This window comes from Pezoporus wallicus, unplaced genomic scaffold, assembly GCF_028554395.1.
Source record: "Pezoporus wallicus isolate ANWC-B61680 ecotype Strahan unplaced genomic scaffold, APGP_CSIRO_Pwel_v1 contig_6566, whole genome shotgun sequence".
NCBI classification, from domain to species: Eukaryota; Metazoa; Chordata; class Aves; order Psittaciformes; family Psittacidae; genus Pezoporus; species Pezoporus wallicus.
Window position 1 is genome coordinate 254,300 of NW_026638763.1, and position 24,368 is coordinate 278,667.

The 24,368-nt window shown below is 39.1% G+C and overlaps 1 protein-coding gene across 2 annotated transcripts; it reads right to left on the reverse strand.

The window, feature by feature from the left end:
- Nucleotides 1–751: 751 nt before the first annotated feature.
- Nucleotides 752–23,206, reverse strand: NUP35 (nucleoporin 35). 2 transcript variants are annotated; one of them, XR_008972514.1, is made up of 10 exons: nucleotides 23,015–23,206; nucleotides 20,841–20,968; nucleotides 19,191–19,251; nucleotides 18,486–18,627; nucleotides 18,047–18,116; nucleotides 17,828–17,956; nucleotides 16,191–16,358; nucleotides 15,723–15,862; nucleotides 7,097–7,212; nucleotides 752–877 (listed from the first exon to the last, which is right to left on the reverse strand). XR_008972514.1 is itself a non-coding variant. In XM_057412214.1 (8 exons), exons 1-8 carry the CDS (start codon nucleotides 23,172–23,174, stop codon nucleotides 15,785–15,787), a joined length of 936 nt encoding a protein of 311 aa, XP_057268197.1. In that variant the 5' UTR covers nucleotides 23,175–23,206; the 3' UTR covers nucleotides 15,223–15,784. The 2 variants fall into 2 exon arrangements, 1 of the variants encoding a protein (XP_057268197.1); XM_057412214.1 differs by lacking the exons at nucleotides 752–877; nucleotides 7,097–7,212 and having other exon boundaries at nucleotides 15,223–15,862.
- Between the last annotated feature and the right edge of the window lie 1,162 nt (nucleotides 23,207–24,368).

Here is a 24,368-nt window from a genome sequence, read left to right on the forward strand (position 1 = left end):
GCAAATGAAGTTGCTAAGCCACTGGCCATCACATTTGAAAAATCATGGCAGTCACATGAAGTTCCCGACAACTGGAAAAAGGGAAATATAACCCCCATTTTCAAGAAGGGGAAAATGGATGACCCAGGGTACTACAGACCAGTCAGTCTCACCTCTGTGCCTGGCAAAACCTTGGAGCAGATTCTCCTGGAAGGCATGCTAAGGCACATGAAAAACAACAAGGTGCTTGGTGACAGCCAGCATGGCTTCACTAAGGGGAAATCCTGCCTGACCAATTTGGTGGCCTTCTCAGACGGGGCTACAGAACTGATGGGCAGGGGCAGAGCAGTTGATATCATCTACCTGGACTTGTGCAAAGCGTTTGACACTGTCCCACACAACATCCATGTCTCTAAATTGGAGAGACATCAATTTGATGGATGGACCACTCGGTGGATAAAGAACTGGTGGGATGGCCACACACAAAGATTTGTGGTCAATGGGGTGACACAGTCTAGTGCAAGGTGTCCCTGCCCACACAGGGGGGTTGGAACTTGATGATATTAAGGTCCTTTCTAACCCTGACTATTCTGTGATTCTATGATTTTGCTAATGTAAGAAGACAGACTATCATCATAAAATAAAACCACAAAAACAAACTGACCGTTCCTTTCTTATAAGTCAGCTTGACACAGAATTTGCAGGTCACCATCAGGTAAACCATCTGCTGCTCTCTAGGGTTTTTTATTTGCATTTCCCCCCCCCCCCCCCCCTTTTTTTTTAACTAATACCTTGCCCAAGAACCAATCCTGTAAGAGTACTCAGTCCGTTAAGTAATGAAGTTCTGTGTGCCCTCATGGTGATGTAGAAACAAAACAAAAGCTTGCACCACCACCACCTGATGCAAGACAATATAAATCAAAATTACACCACTAAATTTATCACACTGTAAAGGGGTAAATGCACATACAGTTTAATTACTTGGCTTAATTTGGTAAAAAAAAAAAAAAAAATCCATTTTTTCAACAGCTGATATCCTAAATATCACTTTCACTCTACTTCCAGTTCTTTTTAAACTGATATGGAGAAAACTCCAGGAACAAACCTGCCAACAAAGTTTTCAAGCTAACAAGCAGGTATTCTTTATTGCGGTGCCGGGAGACACAGGGGATAGCTCCTCCTAACGTGTGTCTCCCCACTGCCACATAAGCCGTCCTCTTATAGCCACTGGGTCCCAGAAATTCAATAATCCCACCATTCACTGGACACATTCTTCCTTTGTTTCTGTAGCATTTAACAGGTCATCCACATATTGTAACAGAGTCCTCGTCTGAGCAGGTGGCTTTCATAATTCTAATTCTCGTGCTAACTGATTTCCAAAAATCACTGGACTGTTTTTAAACCCCTGTGGTAATACTGTCCAAGTTAACTGAATTTTTCTTTCTGCGTCAGGATTTTCTCATTCGAAAGCAAATAATTTTGGCTTTCTTTGGCCAATGGTAAGCAAAAGAAAGTGTCCTTTAAATCCAGGACAGCAAACCATTTCTGATTATTATTCAATTTAGTCAATAAATCATACGAATTAGCTAATACTGGACAAATATCCTCTGCAATTTTGTTGATTACCCTGAGATTGTAAACCAATCTGCAACTTTTCCCATTATATTTCTTTATTGTCCAGATACAAGTATTATATTCCAATTCACATTCAATTAATAATCTATATTTTAAAATTTATCAATTTTTTTTTCATTCCCTTTGATCTTCTGATTTTAAGGGATACTGTTTTATTCTAATTGGGCAGGCCCCCCTCTTTTATTTCCACTTTAACAGGCAAATTATTTTTTGCCTTACCTGGAACTTCAGATGCCCGTACTCCCACATATACCTGATTAAGGATTTCTTCTATTTCAGGAAGGTCCTCCTTTTTGCTTTTCTGTTGAATTAAAGATAAACTCAAAACTGCAATTAATTGATTTTTTTTTTAACTCTAAATTCCATTTTGCCTTCTTTAAATGTTGCTTCTCGCCCTAATGAAGATTTTAGAGAATTTGGCGTGCATAAAAATTTGTGCATTCCTATTTGTTTTCCCAGTTTGTACTTTAAAGGTTTCAGAAAGAATGCCTTTTTTCTTTTTTTTCCCTGCTTTTTCTTGGTGGCCAGTAGCTCCCACATCTGTAACAAATTCTTTTCTCTCTGAGTTAACACCAAATAAGTTGCTCCTGTATCCACTAAAATTCCTAAAATTCCACTTTATTTCCTCTAGTCTGTAGTTTTAATTTAACCAGTGGATCTGCTAGGGTAGATTCCCCAGGTCCCTCTCAGTCTAGCTCCAATTCAGTCACCGGAGCCACCCCATGGCACTGCCCCCGCCCCAGGGCAGTCTCACTTCCAACGTCCAAACTCCCCATAGCACGCACACCAATCCGTTTCCACAGAAGAGCCCGCTCCCCCAAACTCTGCCCGTCGTCACTTCTCCATGTTCAAACACAGGAGCTGCCCGAGCTCCCCCCCTTGATTTTCCCTTTTTTTTTGTTTTTCACAGCTGCTCACCCTGCTCTGCAGGGGCTGCAGATGCCTGCCTCTGCAACAATATTTCTGGTTTAACCCCTTCTTAACTCTGAATGTGAATGTGCTGCTTGTTGCCAGTAACAGCAATCTCTTCCTCCTTATCAATATCAAATAGGATGGATACAGAGGCTGCTTCTCTCGGAGGTACCTGTGATACATAATTTTCAACCTATCTTCCTGATTACTGTTTTTTTAACTTTAAACATCTTCCCCCAATATCATAGGCTGAATAACATCTCTTCAGCTTAACTTTCAGTTTTTCTCTGTCCTTTTCCAAGGCCGAAATTAAGGGATCTAGCAGAGCTATATTAATTTTGCATTCAGTCTGTCACTCCGCGTGATTTCTTAAAGGGAAAAAACATATCTGCATACATTACTTCATGCCACTTTCCTTGCCCCCTCAAAACAACATTAATTGTAACAATGTATTATAGTTCGGAGTTCCATTTTTAGGCCATTTTTCCTGATCTGCCAAAGTATACAAAGGCCACCATCGGTTACAATATTTTACCAATGTTTTCTTATTTACCGAGCCCCCAGGAGACTCTCCAAGTTCTTTCCAGTGTGCCAAAATGCACCCAAAAGACTCTTTTTCAAGATCTCTTCACTCTGCTGATTTTCCATTATCAATCTCACATTCACACACACACATATACAAACGGGATCCCACAGACACACTCCACACAGTTACAACACTTGAGACAAAGACAGAGACTAAAATTCAACCAAATAAAGAACAGTTAATAACACAGTTATAACATCCTGTCACAAGTACCAAAATCATTACTGTAAAAAGCCACAAAGTAAGACGAGTACCAGTAGAATCAAAAGCAATACATCCTAACCGCTATGGCTCAGACCATATTGTAACATTAATAGGGGGGTTTCCTTGAACCCTTTATAGTTGACCAGCCTGTCAGTGTCCCAAGAAGGACGAGACCCTTGTGCCCAACCAGCCTGTCTGAGTCACACTGTGGGACATACTGGACAGCCCACTGTATCGGAGGGTGATTCGACTAACCTATTCAGGGACCCACGCTGACAGCATCACCGAATCAAATCCCTTATGGGCTGTTGATAGCACACTGGACCCAAAACCATTTCCACAAGACACCCCCTGCGTCTTGTAGGACCCAAACCACAAGATGCCCCCTGCTTAGTTATAACAGTCTGTCACTGATATCAAAATCACAAGACCAAAATCCTTAATGTAACAAGCCACAAAATGAATACCAACAAGATCCAAAACCATTTCCACAAGACACCCCCTGCGTCTTGCAGGACCCAAACCACAAGAAGACCCCTGCTTCTTATGGGCGTATGCCAGTAAAATCCAAAACCTTTTCTACAAGACACCCCCTGCATCTTGCAGGACCCAAACCACAAGATGCCCCCTGCTTCGTGTGGGTGTATACCAAACGGATGCTAGCAGCCAGGTATACGCCTTTACCTACGAGATTTCCTCTCTCGATTTATGGAAGGCTTCCAAACCATGCGTACACTTACCAAGCCAATTTACCAAACCAATTTACCAAACCGAGATGCCCCCTGCACCTTACAAACTATATAAAAGAATACCTTTTATGAGATGGTCCTTGTCTGCTCCCGCAGCGATCCGAATGAGTCAAGGGGTCCCTCCGGGAAAAATTCCCAAGGGCCCTAGGGAGCCCTGTCCTCAGTGGGTCCTGCAGCCGAGCAGAGAGGGTCCCATCTGGGGTGCCAAATTGATACGGAGAAAACTCCAGGGACAAACTTGTCGACAAAGTTTTCAAGCTGACAAGCAGGTATTCTTTATTGCAGCGCCAGGAGACACAGGGGATAGCTCCTCCTAACACGTGTCTCCCCACTGCCACACAAGCCGTCCTCTTATAGTCCCTGGGCATACATACATATTCATGAGGCTACGTATGGATTACATAATTTTCCAGAAAGTTCCCCGCATGCGTACAGATTTGTGGTGGTGGTCTCTGAGGGTTGTTTACTTCTTCCAACAATCTTCATCACTTCTGGCAGCCTTTGAAGCAGTAGATGCTCATACCAGTTTAATTGGTTTGTTAGCACCAGAGACATAATAATCCTCCTATCCTCCTATTTATCAGTTAGTTTAACTGTAGCCCATCCTGGACACCTGCGGCTCCCAGATACTCCTTATCCCTGTGTCCTGTTCTTCTAGACTGTTTTTCTTAAGCTATGTTAACTATAACAATTTATCTTGTGAGAATTCTCAGTATGTTCTCTAGCTGTACTCTATGCGTCATGCACCTCAGTAATTTTCCATTGCTACTGTTACAAAGCCATCAAACTTAACATTACTTAAATCTAATTCTAAAGGTTTCTATATTCCATTTTGTGATTTTGTGCCTCCTTGTTCCAAAACATAATGTGAAATTCAGTTTGATTCAATTTTTTCTCTCTCCTAAATGATACAGGTAGGTCCTGTAGTCCAAAACTCAATCTAGTATCACCGCTATTAATAGGACCTAAATCTTGAAGTCAATACAGCAATTTTAGAGTACAGTGAATTAGATTTTTGAAGCCACTATGAGAGACAAATTGACACTCTTTCCTCCCTCGTATTTCTAGTGGATAGAAGCAAGATTAATATGTCTGTCCAGAAAATTCCAGGTAGAAAAATGTGCAACTACAGGCACTCATTTGGTAAGAATACCCCCAACTGCATGGTCACTCAAGCCCTAGTGTCCTTTTTACACTGCACAAAGTTCTCTCACCCTGGGAATTTTCTGGAGATCTTTGCTCAAAACGAAGTTGCCAGTAGAGACCACATGAAGTCTATCAAAGATCTTTGCTGCAGCCACTACTTTTGAGGTAATGGGTCTAAACTGAAACAGGGGAAGTTCAGGTTAGATATAAGGAAGTTCTTCCCTGTGAGGGTGCTGAGGCACTGGCACAGGGTGCCCAGAGAAGCTGTGGCTGCCCCATCCCTGGCAGTGTTCATGGCCAGCTTGGATAGGACTTGGAGAAACCTGTTCTAGTGTAAGGTGTCCTTGCCCGTGGCAGGGTGCTGGAACTGGATGATCTTAAGGTCCTTTCCAACCCAAACCAGTCCCTAACTCTACAATTCTAATTATAGACATATTTGGATCAATACCTGAGAAAGTGTCTTGCACTGTTTCAAAGCACCAGTTCATTATTTTTTGCAATCATCTCCACCAACTTTCAAACCCATGTGGCCGCTTCAGAGGTCAAGGCCTGCAAAGCTCCTGATACACATGCATCCTTTGCCTTTGAGGCTATACAGAAGACAGGTTCTTTCCTACTGCCAAAATGATGACTTTAAGCTTACACCCCTTATCCTTTGGAAAAAAATATATACAGTGATTTATATAGATTATTAAAAACTGAGGAAAAAGGAATGGAAATTTTGATGTATTACCTCTATTTGTCACTGAAACCTCAATCCACCAAAACATTCCTACCAAACTTCTGTTTTCAAAACATTACTAAATCTTTTATGCAAATATTGGGATATGCATCAATTTCGTGGGGTAGCATGGGCATTTAAATCTTAATCTGACAGTCTGTTAGGAGGGAAAAAGTAAGCTTTCTTTCCCCTCACTTACAGAAGCTGTATTATGCACTTAATATTTCAGATACGGGAGTATTTTTCCCCTCCTTTGTGTAACACAAGATTTCTTTGCTCTCTTATTGAGAGATTTCTATTGTTTCTGCGTGAGAGTAGGATTTAACATTGATGTACCTAATATTTGCTACTGCTTTGGGACACACTAACCCCCCTCTGATGTTTCTATTCTCTTCATTGCTATTATTCCACAAAAAACAGCTGCACTGCAGTGACACTTGTGTACAGCTCTCAATTTTGACCTGGTAAGAGGTGCTATAGCATTTTAAGATGACAAGGTAAAAACATAGCACAAGAGCGTTATTTCTACTCCTCTCAACAATCTTGGCTCTTTGCAGATACAGAGCAAGTACAAAACCTAGGGGGAGAGGAGAGCAGGCCCTTCCATATCTGTTTGCTTATACAGCCAAAGACAAGATGCACTAAGACAGCCTTAACCACAGGTTTCTAGCAAAAGCTACCCAGCACCGAGTTCTCTCAAAAAAGAAAATTGCTAGTTTCATAGCAATATTAGTAGAAAGTGAAGAACTCTTTCTTTTACATGTTATCTGGCCTCCACAAGTTCTGCTGCTCCAGATCTACCACACAACTCTGGAATCAGTCATTTAATCTTCCAGTTTATCTATTTCCATATGTATAAAATGAAGACCCCAATTTCCATCAATCACACATTTCCAGTTGTGCAGAGCAGTATTTACCTTCCAAAGTGCATATATAGTGCTTACAAAAGGCAGTATGACAAGAATGGGAGTTTAAAAATCAGTACAATCCTGGGTTCTAGACAAAGATCCTCCTGCAAGAGCAAGATGCTTATCACATAATAGCGAAACTCTGGAAACATATACTTCTGTGGTAACCTAAAGCTTAGAGGCCATCATCTTTTATGATTTCCTATTCCAATATTTTTCTCCCCACACGGTAAAGATCATGTGGCTTTTTGCCTACCTGGAATCTTGGCAGTTAAGATGTATAAAAAGAATATACTGGTTTATCATATGAATTGTCAGGTATTGGTGTCTCTTTATACTGATGAAGGCTTTTCCCACTGTGCCAAGGTCGATCTGGGATATAATGAGAACAGCTGTGATCAGTGACTCTGAACACTGACACAACACAAAAGGAAAAGGCTTTATATGCCTATTGAAGTACTGCTAAGGGAAAAAGGCAATGCAACAGCGCGCTACATTTTTTCACTGCAGAACATTTATTTGCATTCCACAGAAAGCAAAAATATTCCTTTTAAAATTTCAGCATGAAATAAATTGGGAAGGAAACTGTTAGACAAAAATAATGAATAGGATACAAAACTGATCAATAGAATCATAATCAGCCATTCATAATAATAGCATACAATAGATGTTCTTTTATTTTGCAACTAGCCGAAGGAAAATATGTTCATATTTAATCCCAATATATGTGAAACACTAGATCCTGTCTAAGCAAGCACTCTGACCTCATATGCCTGATCAGGTTGCTGTTTGAATTTGCTGCAGTAACCCATATTAATTTATTTTCCTTTTAAAATGGCTAGGTTCATATTCTCCTTGTATTACTGAACACAAAGTCTGTAATACCAGCTCTAACAGTGCTGGGCTAAAGCTGGGAAGGGGGGGGGGGGGGGGGGGGAGCAAAGCAACAGAACACCAACCAACCACAAAAAGCCCAACCAACTCCCTCATCCCCCAAGCATTTCATGTAAATGTTAAGACAGCTTCAGAAGTAGTGCTGAACACTTGAGGCCTCTTCCATTAGCCTGTGAACTTCATAAAAGTTCACCCTACTCACCCTGAATTTCTTTTTATGTCATTAGTACATTTGTTTCTATGAAGTTATTATTCAAATAATAAAATACATCCAAAACTTTTAACATGCTGTCAAATTCACCAACTAGTTAAGTCCCGTCATTACACAGATGGAGATTTCAACTTTAAGATGCCCACTAACTTTAGGAGACAAAAGTTTGAGAAAACATTATATAAAATACAGTAAGACTTCAGAAAAGAACAATTAGATTTATAGTTGAAGTAAAATTCTTTTTAGGCTCTTGGGGGCTTCAGAGAATGACTGCAATACACTCTGTACCTGAAATTTCAAGTGCAGTTAACAGGAAATGATCCGGTCAATGATCAATCCTACCCAAAAATCAAAGTCTCTATAGACTACTTGCAATAAGTTTTGGGGTTTGGGTTTATTTTCAAGAATAAGTTTTCCACTCCTACTGACTGACTTGTGTGGTAGTGTTCCTCAGGTTTTTAATACTGTATCTTCAATAACTCATTCCTGCCATCTTCGTTTTTTTCTGCCCTTCATGCATTATAAAAACTATCATGTAAATTACATCCATAAATTATTGTACAAGTTTTCAACAATATCGCATTTAAATAGAAAGGAAAATCTCATCTTATGGGGATCATCGTTCATGTTCAGTAACAATATTTGACCTGAAGCCAACAAAGCAACTGCCAGATGTTATTTACACTGGTAGCTCAAATTTCAGAGGGCTGAAGTACTGATGCAGCAATACTGCTACAAGGAAACTTGTAGAGATTCAGTATCTGTTTCTCTTTAGGAGAGAAACAGTGGGGTTTATGTCTAAACAACAGGTACCAGTCCCCTTTCTTTTAGTTCTCCAACAATGCTGGCACAGCTTTCAGTGGAACCAGCCTCTTCCAATTCACAATGCAGAATTTTTGAGAGAGATGGTAAAATCTAACAGAACCTAGCACAGAAACTGTGGAATCCAATCCCTACACAGAACTTTTTTCCAGCTCAAAGAGTTCACACAAACTGTATGTATAGTGGTTCCAAATCCATCCTACGGGGACTCAAATGTCAGCAATTCCAGATGGTCGGAGAAGGATACTCACAAAACTGCTTCCAGCTATTAAAAAGAAATCATTCATCCATCAAATAAAGACCTAGCACAGAATGCCAATCAAAATCATGCTAGGTGAAGAAAACACTATTTTTTTCACTACAAGCATTTACAGCAGTGACCATATGCACATCCCACTTAATAGAGTTCAGAGGTGGCAGATTTTTCAGAAACAAAGGTGGCAATTTTTATCATGCACTTTCATTGTACCGAATAAGGTCAGAGGAAGAATTCTGAGAAAATGCTGCTAAACCATTTCTTACTCTTTTCATGTTGTGACAGGTTTGAAAGCAAAAGACAAATCTATTTAACCTCGCTTTTGTTTATGCAAGGTGTTAGGGTTCAGAGGTAAGTGCGCTGTTGTTACAGTTGTATGTCAAAGTTACATTCAGTTTTAAATTCAGTTTTAAACTTTCCAAATGCATCTGCAATGGCGGAACATATCAGAGCATAAGCTTCCAATATCTAGTGCACTTTACAGTATTTGGTGATAAAACATTTGTACAGTAGAAAAGTTTCCCAATCACTTTTTCAGACAATTCTTCATGCCTTACAAATTTTGTTACCCATTTTTGAATAACTATGCTTGGCCTAGTCTGTCACATTACGAATTCAGATGACACCCCCAGTATCGGGCATACACAAATAACATTTCTCAAGGTTCATTATAAGCCCATAGAGTCAGATGCCACAAAGTCTTCTTGAAACGAAGAAGCCATGCAGCTGCTCCTGTATCAGATTTTCATATGCTATTACAGCTTTAATTCATCCAAATAAACTTGTTTTCATCTCCTGGGGCCCAGAATGCCAGCTGCCGTTAACTGGACTGTGACTAGTAAAAAGTTGTAACACATACTAATGTCATTCTTGTAGTGCCAGGACTGGGACTCTATGATCCTTACAAGTCCCTTCCAGTGAGGTATTCTATGATTTTATACCTTTCAGGACCTTTTCCAGTGGCAACTCCACATACAGCTTGGAAAAAGCACAAAACAAAACTGAAACACATTTCAGAACTCAACTAGTAAAATGCTCAGGGATGACTAAATGGATAAAGGTGAAAAGACAATCATTACCATTGCCTACTCCATTAAAATAGTAATTTTCCAGTTAATCATTATATGTATACTAGGATAGCTGTCTCTAACAAAATAATGAAAAGTGCATTTTAAACAATTACGCAAGTGTCTGTGAACAACATCAAATCAGTTGTTAGAAAGATGCTTTAAGCCTTTATAATCAAGATGTACATTCACCCTGCCCCACTCCTACAATGTACCTGGAGTTAAAGCTGTTACAAAGTTTTCATTCTAAAGATTCCCCACATTTGCTAGAAACCGGAAAGCTGGCAAGCCTAAGTGAGAGCAGAGGAATAACAATGTCACTCTTCAATTTATCATTATCAAGAACAAAACCTATATTATGCAAGTTCCGTTGTTAACGCAGTCATCTGGAAAAGATAATGTAATACTAGTCTGTTTTCCAGCTCATGTATAAGGTTGACCTCTACACAAATCTTACTTTATGACCTTCAATCAGCAAATGAACATTCTCATATGTTCGCAATCACAATTCAATTACAAAGAATGAGAAACTGTGGCACCTAAAAATCAATAGCCCATTATAGTATCCTATGATAATTTAATCTATTGAAATATGATACCACATGCTATCATATGGCATGTTCGGAAAATACTGCAGGCCTTCGGTCTATTTCACTGAAGTCAGAAGCATGATCTTATCCACCAATGCAATCCTACACAGTAAACACATTTAAAAGGAGAGGTAAGAGCACTCAGTGAGAAAGCCCAGTAAGTCAGAGAACTTGCCAGCTGAGAAAGCATTTTGTGCAAGTAAAGTTTTATGACTTTATGGAAGCAAGATCTGACTTCTGTTGCAGTCTGGACTGCCGAGCAGGAGACTGGAAACTGACACTAGCTGAATTTTATAGTCCTTTGTTATGACAGCCACTGCTGCAACCATGATTCTTTCAAACCAGCTATATATTTAGTTGCCAGGAGAACAAAGGAGTTTTGGCAAAAAAACAACTGCCAGTTAAGCAAGCATGCTGGCACTCAAAATCTGGGTTAAAAACTAAAAACTAAAAAAAAAAAACCAACCAAAACAAAACAACAAAAAAAAACAAACACACCCCACACCCCCCCCCAAACCCAAAAAACAAACCCACCAAACCAAAAAAGCCTTGGGTTACAACTGAAATTTTCAGCTACTCTCTCTGATAATCAGTTTGGACTATCTTCAGGCTTGCTCTAGTGGGAGGTATCTCCACCCATTGCAGGGGGTTGGAACTAGATGAGCTTTAAGGTCCCATACAACCCATTCCATGATTCTATTAAATAGTCTGTTAATAACTAATGGATAAACCACACTACAGAACTACCATTTCCGAGATCGAGAGATATTAATTTGTCAGGTTATCCCTCCTTCATGTATTCAAGGTTATCTTCTTAACACCAGGAGGCTGAAATATCCTTGAAAAGTTAAAGAGTATTTTTTGGAACTTAATTCTGCTTCAAGGGACTGGATTCTCACAGGATACGCAGGGCTCCAAAGGCAGTGGAACAAGACGCTGACTACATAATTTGACATACAAAACAAAGTAAAAAAATAATTTAAAACCTCTGGTTTTCACTGAAAAAAACAGAGGTTTTCATACTGAAGATTCAGTCCATCCCTACAATGACAGATGCTCATAAACTGATTTCTGCAGTAAACTACACCAAAATCTGATGCGATAAACAATTGAGCAAAATAAAACAATGACTGTTCAGAGCAATTCCTTACTTTCATGCTGTTTCTAATCAGAAGATTCTCCAACTAAACATACAAAAGAACTCTAATGAACAAAAATCAGCACTTCATTAGAGAAACCAGAGCTCTCAGGTCACTTTAACTGCATCTGCTTATATCAGAAATAAACTCTTTACAATGAAAGTTCACCTAAAGAACTGAAAACCTTGAAGAATCAAGATATCCACTATATAGAACATGAGAATTCACAGCTTCTCAGACACTCTTAATTTTAATACAAGTTTTACTTGCAGAAAATTGAAAAATATTACTCTGTTGATAGCACAGCTTATACACATTACACAAAAAGACTTGAGTCAAATGATTCCTTATTAGAAGGCCAAAAACATTTTACAAAGTTATTAATTACACATTTATTTTTCAAGGTAACTTCAACTGAACTCTAACTTATAAACTCTAACAAGTTTGACAGTCATTACTGCTTGCACTTTGATACTTACCAGGAGACACACTACATTAACAGAACACCTTTTATTCTTGTCCAAACAATTAAAAAAAGGCCTTAACACATAGCCATAAAGCTGCTGGAGGACTGATGTTAGCAGAAACATAGAATGTTTATTCTAGAGCCTTCTCACCTGCAGTCTGGATTTCAGCAAACCAACTCCTGATTTCAAGTCGTGTGTAAGCAAGTTTGTTTTCTCTCACTCAACAACCTAACAGCTTTAAGCAGTACATTTTTGCAGACTCAGTGGTCTAGTCACCTACTTTTATTAAATTAAAGAAAATTGATGCAAGTCTTGTTTTTTTACACATGTACTCAGACAATCAGAAAAGGCAATCAAGTTCATCCAAAATGGATATTGTGGTATTATCTGCTAAAATATCACTTGATCGATTTCTCCATCTCAAGATGATACTTTAAACAAGAACTATAACTGAAGGAATATTAAGAATTCTGCATTACTCCCAATTCATATATTTAGTAAACTCATCTCCATCTTTTCTTTTATTACAAGAACACTTCAACTAGGAGTCATCTGAGCACTGCTTTTTTCTCACTGTTCATGAACTTCCCAAAGCACAATTAAGTTACTATATTCCATTCCTTATCAGTTAAACCTCCCATTAAAAATCTGAAGAACTGCCACACGGTGGAAGTAGTTACCTACAACTTGCAATGAGAAGCACACATGACACACTAACATTTGATCTTTGCCTTATGTCAGTGTACATGAATTACCCAAATAAATATAATTTTGAAAATTACTAGAAAGCTAAATTGAGGATAGGTGGGAGGGAAAAATGAGGACAAAAATATTCACCATCTCCAAGTTAAAAAGTCTCAGAGAAAAAAACAAACCCTATTAAAATTGTAGTGAAATTACCACTGAAACAATAAAACAAATCCTTATAGAATTTAAAACTGTGCATACCAAGTGAATTAGATCCCTGAGTAAAATGCTTGTGATTAAGACAACAGCAAAAAAAGTATTTATGTGTTTTATTTTAAACTAAAGCTATAATCCCATGAAAAATATTGTCCACAGTCTTACAAGAAACCCCATACAACTGAAACCAGAACAGTTTCACGAGTTCATTACTTCACTAGCTGAAGTCCTTAACTTTGGTTTTAATGTAGATCACATCTAGCTACAGCTAGAGGGGAATCCTTCCTTACTGAAAAGCAACATGTACATAGTTAACCATTAGGAAGAATTGGATTTTTAAATGCAATGCTAACAACAGTAGAAACCTTGAAAAGGTTTAGCTGAACATCTTTCAAGAGTTTCAGAGATTCTTCACACATGTGCTTCTCAATATCCTCTGTCCTTTCACACATGGCCCCTGTACGTTCATATAATAACAGGTTGTTATAAATCACAGGAATACATTACAACAAAGCTGGGCAGTGGCTTGTGCAGTGCGGGACTGTAATATTCTCACACTTTGTAAACTCAAACCATCAACACCAGGGTTTAGTGCTCAGCACTAAGACAAGATATGAAGTCGTACCAGCAGTCTTTACCAGCAGAAGCCATATGAAGATAATTGCTTAATGATACTGCTCAGGAGTAAAGTTTTATTTGTTCTAAACTTTCTTCTCCTAATACCTCCAGAGCAAAATAAATATTCATTACTCTCGAGTGTTTCTACTCTACAGGAAGCTGCAATGACCTATTAGTAAAATCATTCCTAAAGCTAAAAGAAACAAGAACCAAAGTAAACATTGAAAAAATCCCACAACTTAGCACAGTTGTGGTACTTACTGGTAAAACATGTCCGCCAAACTACTGACTTGGCTCCAACTCCTTCCTTATGCAGCTAGCTTCAGACTTGCACGATCCAACTTCAATCAGTCTTCATCACTGAATTAAATCCAACACACATCATTACAAGTCTAAAGCACACCAGAAGTGTATTTTGCAAAGCAACTAACCAAAAAAAAAAATTTAGCTGAACTACCTATTTTCTTTCTGAAGCCTTCTGCATGAGAAATATCTTTCACCAAGAAAAAGCCAAATGTATTCTGAGAAAAGACATTCAGATATTAATGAGACCTGGGTAGTTCCCTTTGATCAAAAGCAAATGGATGAGTAGCAAGAAATATTTCAATAGCATTGGTCAGCAAATACAGTAAAACACATCTCAAGTCTCTGAATCTGCCTGTACATAGGTTGCTTCTAAAGCATACTTGGCTTAATTAGCCAACTGCCCTGATGCAGAAACCCGACTTCTAAGTGCTTCAGGGATTTTTCTCAGGACCATCTGTTGCTTAATTCTGAAAACTGGATGTTCATTAGCATGTGAGGACATCAGGTACGTTCCTGGACTAATCTCTCACTTTCACAGTAGTGCAGTTGACGAACCTTGAGAGAACATTGCAGTGTGAAGCAAAGCATGGATATGAATACTACCGAATCCACCTGACCAACACGCCACTGACCCCAACTAAAATGCCAATGTTGATCCACACTAACATAGTCACAAAAAAAGTAATAGTTGCATGTAGTTTCCAAAGTATTGGAGGAAAAAATTGCTCTCTTACCAGATCACAAAGAAACCTTTATCTCAAAGGGTATAAGCTTCAGACAAGACCTTGGAAAAAAATTCTTAGAAGTCTTCAAATGAAAGTAGCTCTTGTCATTGACATATTGAATCTTTCTATTCACCTATTTCAATATGTTAATGTTTTCTGTCTTAACAGGTAACAAGCTGCAGTATTCTAAGTATACACTGCTATAAAATACACACAAAGGTGACATTTAAGCTAGTTTTAACACCCGTTGATATTACTTCAGGAAAAATCAGCAGCATCTGCTCTGCTGATAACACTAACATTAGGCAATTTCATACTTAAGAGTATGGTGAATAGTTTTCCTAATAGAATTCATACCAATTTAAAAAACAGCCTAAGAAAAACTTAACTTTATTTAGCTTTATTAATAAAACAGTGAAAAGGTTGCTATGACATTTAGAACATTATGCCAAAGATAATTATAAACCAGCAATGAATCCAAATAAAAACATTTAAATCACAGGTACTAAGAACAGTCCCTGTCCCTGGGAGCCAGCTGCGCACAGTGTTCATCCTGTAAGTAGCCCATTGTCTTTTCAGAAAGAAAACCCCAACAAAATTACAGGTGTCAGTAAACAGAGCTGCCACTTTAACATTTCCAACTTCCTGGGAAGTTATTTACAGAAGTAATCAGAGGAAAAGTCAGTGCTGACATTTGTTTCTAAAACCATGCAATCAGAGCACAGATGGGAAAAAAAGCACTTATATTTACACTTACTTGGTGTTTAAAACCATGTGTAAATTGCCATCATTTAAAGTGCAAGCTACATGTCTGCCGAATCAACTGAAGGCATATCAGGTGAGATGCAAGTTAAAATACTGCCACCAACAGTTATACAACTAACCATGGATGCCAGTAGCATATTTGAAACCCTGACCAACTTAGTGTGTTACTTCCTCTTGTATGTTACCAGCCGAACACATATTCCATTGCTTTAGACACAATACTTTCATCTTTCCTAGGAGTTTGTCTGTCAGAAACCACCTAGAAGACAGGGGGGGGGGGGGGGAGGGAAAAATCAGTCAACATATAATTAATTCTTTTTATACTAACCAGGTTGTTTTTTTTCTATTCCTAAGTGCTTCTATATTTTGACAAAGTATGTCCAAAAGATTTTCAAAACCAGGACCTAAACACTGGAAGAGTGACAAGTCATTAATGTATAATTATTTTAGAGACTAAACAGACTGAGTTTGTACTTGAACCACATCTTTAAGGAAATGACAGGAGAACGCTAAGGTCATGTGTGTACAGCCTCATACAACTTTAGAGGAGACAGAACAAAAACACGTTTCCATTTCCCTTAAAATACCTGATAGTCACTAGTGGAAGCTTTATATGCTGTTGCAAGAGGTCTCATTGTAGAAATCCTTGTAGTATTATTTGCAAGTTGTACTGGTGTGCCAACAGATTTTGTAGGTGAAGTGAAAACTGAAGATGTTGAGGATATAAAGCTTCTTTCCAAGTTTTCCATCACACTCTTAAAAGAGAGAGATAACTCAATATAAACAAATACTAAAAAAAATAAACCAACACAACTCAACCCCCCCCCCACACACACACACACACACTATTTCACCTTCATTATCTAGAATTATCTATTCTGTCGAATTGTTTGATAGAATATGTTCACATCTCAAACCAAGCAAAAACCACAGGTAAATTGCCTGTGAGTACAGAGCACACAAGTATACACCACACTAAGCATCTTCCTTGCTGCAACCATTTATATATTGGATTATGCCATTTCAAAGTAGTGAAAGTCCACAATCTGTTCACTGCCTGTACTAAATGTCAGCCAAGTTTGAAAGAGTTTAGAGAAAATAAATTGCAAGACTTGCAACAAACTTCAAGTAGTAACATTTTTCAGGCCCAGTTTAACTAAGTAATGTAACATCCTCTTTCTAAATACTTCCAAAATATTTCATCTGATGCACACAGGACAGTCTCCAAGCCTTTACCAACTTACAGGTTTTTGTTCAGGCTCAACTTGCCAACGACTGTCACCCAGTCCCCTTATCAAATGCTAGAAAAAGGAGTCAAAATGCTTCATTTTGTAAAGTTATGTTTAGAAAGGAATGCATGTAGAATGCGAGAAGCAGCAAGCAACTTGATGGAAACTGAAAGTTCCACAAGAACCCAGAGAAAACAAGGTGGGAAATGACAACCAGCCTGTGGAGACTCAATTCACTACATTTTGACTCAGTGGAGCACAGCATTCAGCCTAAAGACAGCAGAAATTCAGAAGCACATCTGGCAGGAGACAGCTATCCAAAATATAGGACAGGACACCATATAATCTGAGAACTGTAAGTGACTGTCACTTGCTTAAGCTCATGTACATTACCCAATATAAAGTGCTTGCAAGAATTAAAGGTCAGGGCATTGCCAATGCCTGGAAACTAATAGCTCATAATAAAATGTCTACCCAAACCACTACTTGCAAAAAAGGACATTTTTTTTTGTGGGGGCAGGTGGGAGAATAGGATCAGGACTGCCTTGCTAACAAATTTTCAGTCTGATGTACTAAGATAAACTGAAAAGCCAGAATCAGATAGTCACATAAAAGCAGAGGGACAGTTAGGAGCAGTAACAATCTGCCATCACGTACCTATTCCAGCCCCTAAATGATATAAATTACAGTCTGGAAAACTCTCTCAATTGTCTCCTATGTTACATTTTCACTTTGTATCTTCTACAACAGTGTAATTATGAGCACAGTAACTTCTAAGGAACACAGAGATTTAGAATAATGATTCTTCTCAGCAGGAAACCTTGCCAACTACTTCAGAAAAACCTCATGTAAGGTATAACAGAGTATACCTGTATAAAACTGAAATACTTATTTTTGTAGTTCAAAAATTAAAAAAGGCCAGGAAAAAAAAAAACCAAAGAGGAAGTCCAAAAGGAGAGTGCTTTATTTTTAAATGAAGGCAGATGTTAACTTACTTTATCTATACATGGCTTGACCCCAATCATGATAGATTCACCAAAAATTCTTCCATCTTTGCTTAAGGCTTTCCGGGCTTGAAGCTTAGACTGGTATCGAATATGCATCCAGTTTCCTGTGTTGGACATCTGCATGAGATTAAGTGAAAATTTTGAAATTTAGCTTTTTAAAGAAAGAGCCAGAATGGTTTCAGAAATCTGTCCCAAACTAAGACATACCACATGCTTTAATATGTTTCCATACTGAGCAAACTGTAGAAGAATATATGAAGCTGATGCTTGAGGAAATCTGAAAGACAAAAATAGTTAAAAATGAATAGTTTAAGAATTCTGGTTCTAAAATGTAACCCTATGAAGGGTTTTAGAAATCAAAAAAAGACCAGTGTTAATGCCATTTTAGAAACAGTAACTTGAGGAATATCATCTTTCAGGAATTTTTACTTCACATACCTCAACAGTAGAATGGTGCCTTTCTAACTTGAAAAGGCTAACATAGCATAAGTTAGAGTGCTTTACTAAAACATATGCATTCGCTGGCTTTAACCACAGCTATATTTCATGCAGAACCTAAGAATGCCAAACAGCAACATCCCTGTACTTTCCATATGTAATAAAGACTTCACCCATGTTTTTTTTAACACTTTGAAAATCAACTTACCCAAATACAGTTACCCATGTGTCATCAAGTTGATCTTCTGAAGTCAGGGAATCACCCTGAGTGTAAAAAGGATCTAGCTGAGCAGGAGATAGAGTAGTCTTCCTAGGCTGCCCAATACTTGCAGGACTGAACACACTTGAACCTGTTAAATTGAAATGGCATTAACAAATTATTTTTGCAAGACAGATAAGCTCAAGAGACTATAGTGAAGAAATTTAGCATCAAGCACTTTTCTTGTATACAAGTTTGGTGGAGATATACTGCAGACAAGCAGTAAGTCAGCCAAACTTCACATTTGCAGGCATGCTAGTCAGTTTTATGACCAGAACCATAGCTTTTCCTTGACCTCTGAACACTAGCAACTTAATACATAAGCCAAATAGGAATAAACCAGCAGAATTAAGTTTAGCAAGAAGCCACAGTTTCATGCACAAGACAGGAAATCTTACGAAGATGGAAGACAACCCATCAATCTCAGTTGCTTCGCTCAAATACAATCACCTCTAGGCTCAGTTCAAAAACAAATTTAGAATAAGTAATAAGATGACTGAAATTCAGTCACATGCATATTCCTTTTGAAAAGCTAATAAATATGCAACTCCTTCAAAAATTAGCAAGGAGTTGATGTATTAGAACAGTGATTTTTTTTTGTGTATGAAGGAAAGCATTACAACAGTAGATGGTACATTGTGACAGGACATCTACCTGTTCCAGGGGTTGATGGCATAGTTCCAACCAATGGGCTCTGTGTTAGAGAAAAGCCAGCCTGTATTAAAATACATAAAGTAAAAAATCATTCTTACATGTACACGTCTCAGATCAGAAGAAATCATTTTCAGGTAACTTAAGCATCAGGGAAGAAAATTAACTTTTTGCTTTAAGTTAGGAGTAACTTTTAAGGGTAAGAATAGCCATTTACATGTATATTTAGTACAAGATTATTAAGTTATTGATGAAAAATCACTTGACAACATTTTTACATTCTAGCTTAAACAGGCTTAAAATGCAAGTTAACTGAGACAGCATGGGAGTGTAAACCAAACTACAGAAGGGAAGCACCACAAGCAACAGGATTCAGGGTCTGTCTCTAACATTTATCACCTAACAAAAAAGAGCTATAGTATACAAGAAGAAAGCTTGTTTAGGCTTAGGGCAACCTTCAGGAACTGAAAAAATCCATTAACTAACACTAATCACATATACTTCACGAAACCAAGTAGCTTTAGGTATCAATACCTAGAAACTTGATAGTTTAACCTTTTCAAAATAGGCATCTTATTATTGCAGTAATACAGCAATTCACACATTCACATGCATCCTGATGGAAAGCATGCTGGTATCATCAGTTACCAGCATCTGATTTTCAATTGCCTAAAGGACTTACAAGTCCTGGGAGCATAGCCTCCACTTGTATTCCTCATCACTAGGACTTACTTTCCCTCTCAGCCACTTAGTGCACTGAAGGAAAGTATGCTTTCAGCTTTAGCTACTACAAGTTATTTTCTTTTTAAGATAGGATTTCAATATTCAGAATACTTTTTGTGTACTTTTAGTCTGAATCATGGCATTTCCCAGACACAAGATCAAACTGGAGCACCTGTAGACATAGCAACAGGCATTCCAATAGCTGCTCTTTTTTTCCTTTTCAAGTATCCAGTCCTTTAAGACAGTAGTGGATCCTGTCCTTCACAGAGGACTTGAACTTTCAGAATAAACTTTTCAGAAGGCAACATTCAATAAAAAGACTGCTCATTCAGTGAAAGGCCTCCTCCTTGCATCAGAAGAATCATGTTCACTGAAAAAGAACCTACTAACAGTTGGTTGACTGCCTGGCTGAAGTAAGCAGAGAAGCTTATTATTAGACTGACCTTTTGGAAATTTTATTGTTACAATTTCAAAATCAACCCCACCTCTCTACCCAAACTTTTATTAGATATTTTACTCAGCACAAAATTCCTTCTATTTCAGTAAATGCCTCTATTGCCCAGTAAACAAAAAGATAACACATACTTGGATCCTTCTGGCAATTAGCAGCCCAATAAATTTATAAGAATGCAAAAAGCTGCAACAAGTCTGTACTTGCTATGTAGAAAACACAGCAGAGGCATGATTTGCATTTTTGATTCTCTATACTATCAAAAATCAGTAATAACAGGAGACAGCTTCACAACTGCAGTTCTCATTCAGACTGCATAGAACAGGTACACCAAACACCCAGACTAAGCAATTTCATGATCTGAAGACTCACCAGTCATTTTGCTACAGCAGCTTATACAACTGAGTTAAAGAATTCTCTGAAGCATTAAGGTATGTCACATCTTCTGCTAAGAATAGGCCAATACCCAACCCACTTACTGTTCTTCTTGAGGTCAGAGGTGTTGATCCAAGTCCAGGACTAGATAATTCATCATATATACTTCTAACTGGTGGAGCACCACTTTTATCTTTATGCGTAGGTACCACTGGGTGTGGGGGAGATCCTCCTGCAGTCAAAAGAAACAAATTAGGAGCATGAGAAAACTTGTAATTTTACTACACTGCTACTTGCTTTGAAACTTCAAAAGTAAATTCAACTGAAAGCTGTTAGTTGTTTCACTGGGGCTTTGCAAAACTATCTGGCATACCGAATTGTTCAGGTTTGAATGTTCTACATCAGAACATCATGTTTGTGTCAAACTGCCTCCTTACTCAGTATCATCTAAAATTTTTATACCTCTTAGCAACCCAGTACATTTACAGTAGTAGTAAATGCGCTTGTGATTACTTACATGCACTTGTTATTTTTACGAAGCTCTGAGCATAGCTACATCTTCCTGTTTCAAGGCAGGTTAGTAATCCATTTTAATTGCTTCAGAGACTAAGTTCTCTGGAGCAGAGATGCAAAAGCAAGGAAAAGCAAGGAAAAGCAAGGTTTTTCAGAGCTTCCACATGCTGAAGAACCATATCAAAATGCACACAGACATTGCACATGCTGTCACATTCCAACTGTCCAAATTCCTCTCCTTCCCATGTGATTTCATGGTAAATAAAAACACAGGATCTTAAGAGCAGTGACAGGATGAAGTTAAACCAGGTCTCCCATTTCACAAACTTTGGGACTTCCAATATAACAGGGAATTAAACTGACATACCTCTGAACTCCTTGTGTGGGTTCCCCCAGGAAAAAACGAAGGGGGGAGGGAGGGGAAGTAGTCTGGCTTAACAGTTTTCACTTGCAAAGCATTTGAAATTAAAACTTTTCCACAGTACTTCTCAAATCTAAATTCTGAGCTTCAAGACTCCCCTTGGATGTTTTAACATACCCAGAAACTGTTACAGCATATCAGAAAGCACACACTCAAGGTTTCCAGTTTAAGGGACATACTTAATCACTCATTTTGGGAGACCTGTGCTAGTATTGTACTGGTTCTCCCTTTTCTAGAACTGATACTCTAAGGCTGTAATGAAGCCTTTCAAAAACAGGTGAAATTCACATAACTATTTTTAATTTCATAAATATTTACTTTAGAGGCTTGGAGGGGAGGAGGAAGTGGAGTGGAGCAAACAATAGGGGGACAACAGGGGAAATTAACAAGAACAAGAAGCAGGAACACACCATCAATCATAGAATAATTCAGGCTGAAAGGGATGCAGAAAGATCAGCAAGTCCAATTCTGCTTGAAATTGAATGAAAATAATATCTAAGTTATCTTGCAGTACTTTAATTTTCAATTTCTCCTTCAAAATGACTAGCACACTAAAACCACAAGATATATACATTATATCAACTGATTCAATACAAAAGCCAAGATCACCCATCACGTGAAATAAATCAATGAAGCTATTACCTACTGTCATGGTTTAAGCCCAGTTCAACCCAGGACACCTACTCACTCATACTTCTCAGAGAAGAAAAAAAAGGCATGTAATTCCACAATTCAGAAACATGGGTAAGAACTTTTTCTAGTTGTATCAGTTGGGTGGTTTGAAAGAGATAAGCAACTACAGCTAGGAAATGTCACTACTCCATCCCAATTATCGCAGACATCAAGACTGCAAATACAACCATGAGATAGTAATTAGTTAATAGTTTCAGTTTTTCTCTATCTGGTTTTTAGAAGTCTGACAGTCTTGGTTACTTGTTAGAATACACTGCAAATAAATCTGCAGCTGGCACAAGCTGCATTTAGTTTGCCAGCAGACATCTCCCTTTAAAACCACGAGAAAACACTAATGGTTGTATGTACAATCAACTTGTCAAGAGCTGTATAAACTGATTTCATACTAGGCGAGGTGCATATTGCCTGTAAAAACAACCTTTCTTGATACCCAAAATCCCACGTTTAAAAAAAGTTATTAAACTTAAGCCTACTTTGAAAAATTTAGCCAAACTGCACTGAATACACTTGAGTTTACCACTTTTTTTAACGAGATCATTTACAGCAAGTTATAAACTTACAATAATTCAAGTCTGCAACAGTCACATACAGCAATAAGACAAACCAAATTTTACTTTCAGGACAATTTCTCAGGAATCAGCGAATTCTGACCTGTGAGTAGTGGAGACCTCATTTCCATCATCCCGGCTGAAGGGCCGGCTAAAGCACGTGGCTGCGGAGTCACTGGCGCAGGTAAATCACCCATCAGGAATCCAGGAAGAAACTGAGCACTAGTTCCAGGTTTTGGAGATGTCGGGGAGCCGAGAGTCATCGGCTCAGCTCCTGTGTTAATGAAAGCAAAGATGAGAAGCATGGATGGCGCCAAGTCACTTAGCCTTTTCCACTGCTTCAACAATGGTTTTATTAAAGAAATGTAAAACAATACGCAGTAAATGACTAAGTTCTAAACATTTATTTTCCAAGCGAGCAAAGTTTATAACAACCCCACGCTGTTTCCAACTACAAGAACTGATACGGCGAGAGCTTTGTTCTTAAAATATGCTATTTTGGTTACGGCTGGATTTCTGGGCTGAGAAAAATTGCGGGTTTGGCGTTGCTTCAGGAGGGCTTCCAATGTAAAAGCAATGAGGGCACGGCCGGGTCCTGCTCCGTCCCCGCCCGGCAAAACGTGCTCCGACACGGCACCGCGGCTTCCCCGCAGCCCTGCCGCCACCCGGCCCCGGCTGCATGGTTAAACCTCACGCCCCCTTTTCGCGTTCCCTTCGAGGAAGAAGAGCACCCTGGTCCCGTCCCCCATGACCCACGTCAGCCCAGCAGCGTCTGGCCCTCACCACCTCATCAGGCCGCAGGGGCACAGGCACCCCTAACAGGAAGAGACGGGCAACGGCCACCTGAGGCGCCTCGCGCCGCCCAACAGCCGAAAGCATAGCACGGCGGCGGGAAGGGGGAACGGAGGGGCGGCCCCACTCACCTGCCGGCGGCAGCTCCATGGTGAAGGAAACCACCGTACACCCAAGACGATGAGAAACGAGTAGCAGCTGCTCCGCCAGGCGCTTTCAAACGCGACGGAACTTCCGCCCGCCGGCACTTCCGACCCGCCCCCCCGCCATCTTATGAGCGGCGCCGCGGGCGGGAAAGGTTTTACTTCTTTGCAGGCAGGCGCCTGGCGGGCGGGGGTGGGCCATGCGGTGGTAGTTACACAGCTGAACACAGTCGTAGCAGTCGTTACAAGCGCTTCTCTTTGGTTATTCCTACGGGCTGAGAACTCACAAACCTGCCGCTAAGGCGAGGCGGGAAAGCTTACGTGCCAGGGAAAGGACCGTCAGCCACATCCATGGTTGACAGCAGAGAGCCATGCACAGAGCCAAGGAGGCACAAAAGCACAAAATGTTATCAGTTCTAAGTGTGAAATACGAACTCACTCCTCTAAACAAGATAACAAGGTTTTATTGAGGGACAAAGTCAACAAAGCAACAACGCTGGGCGCATGACCGTAGCCAGAGGC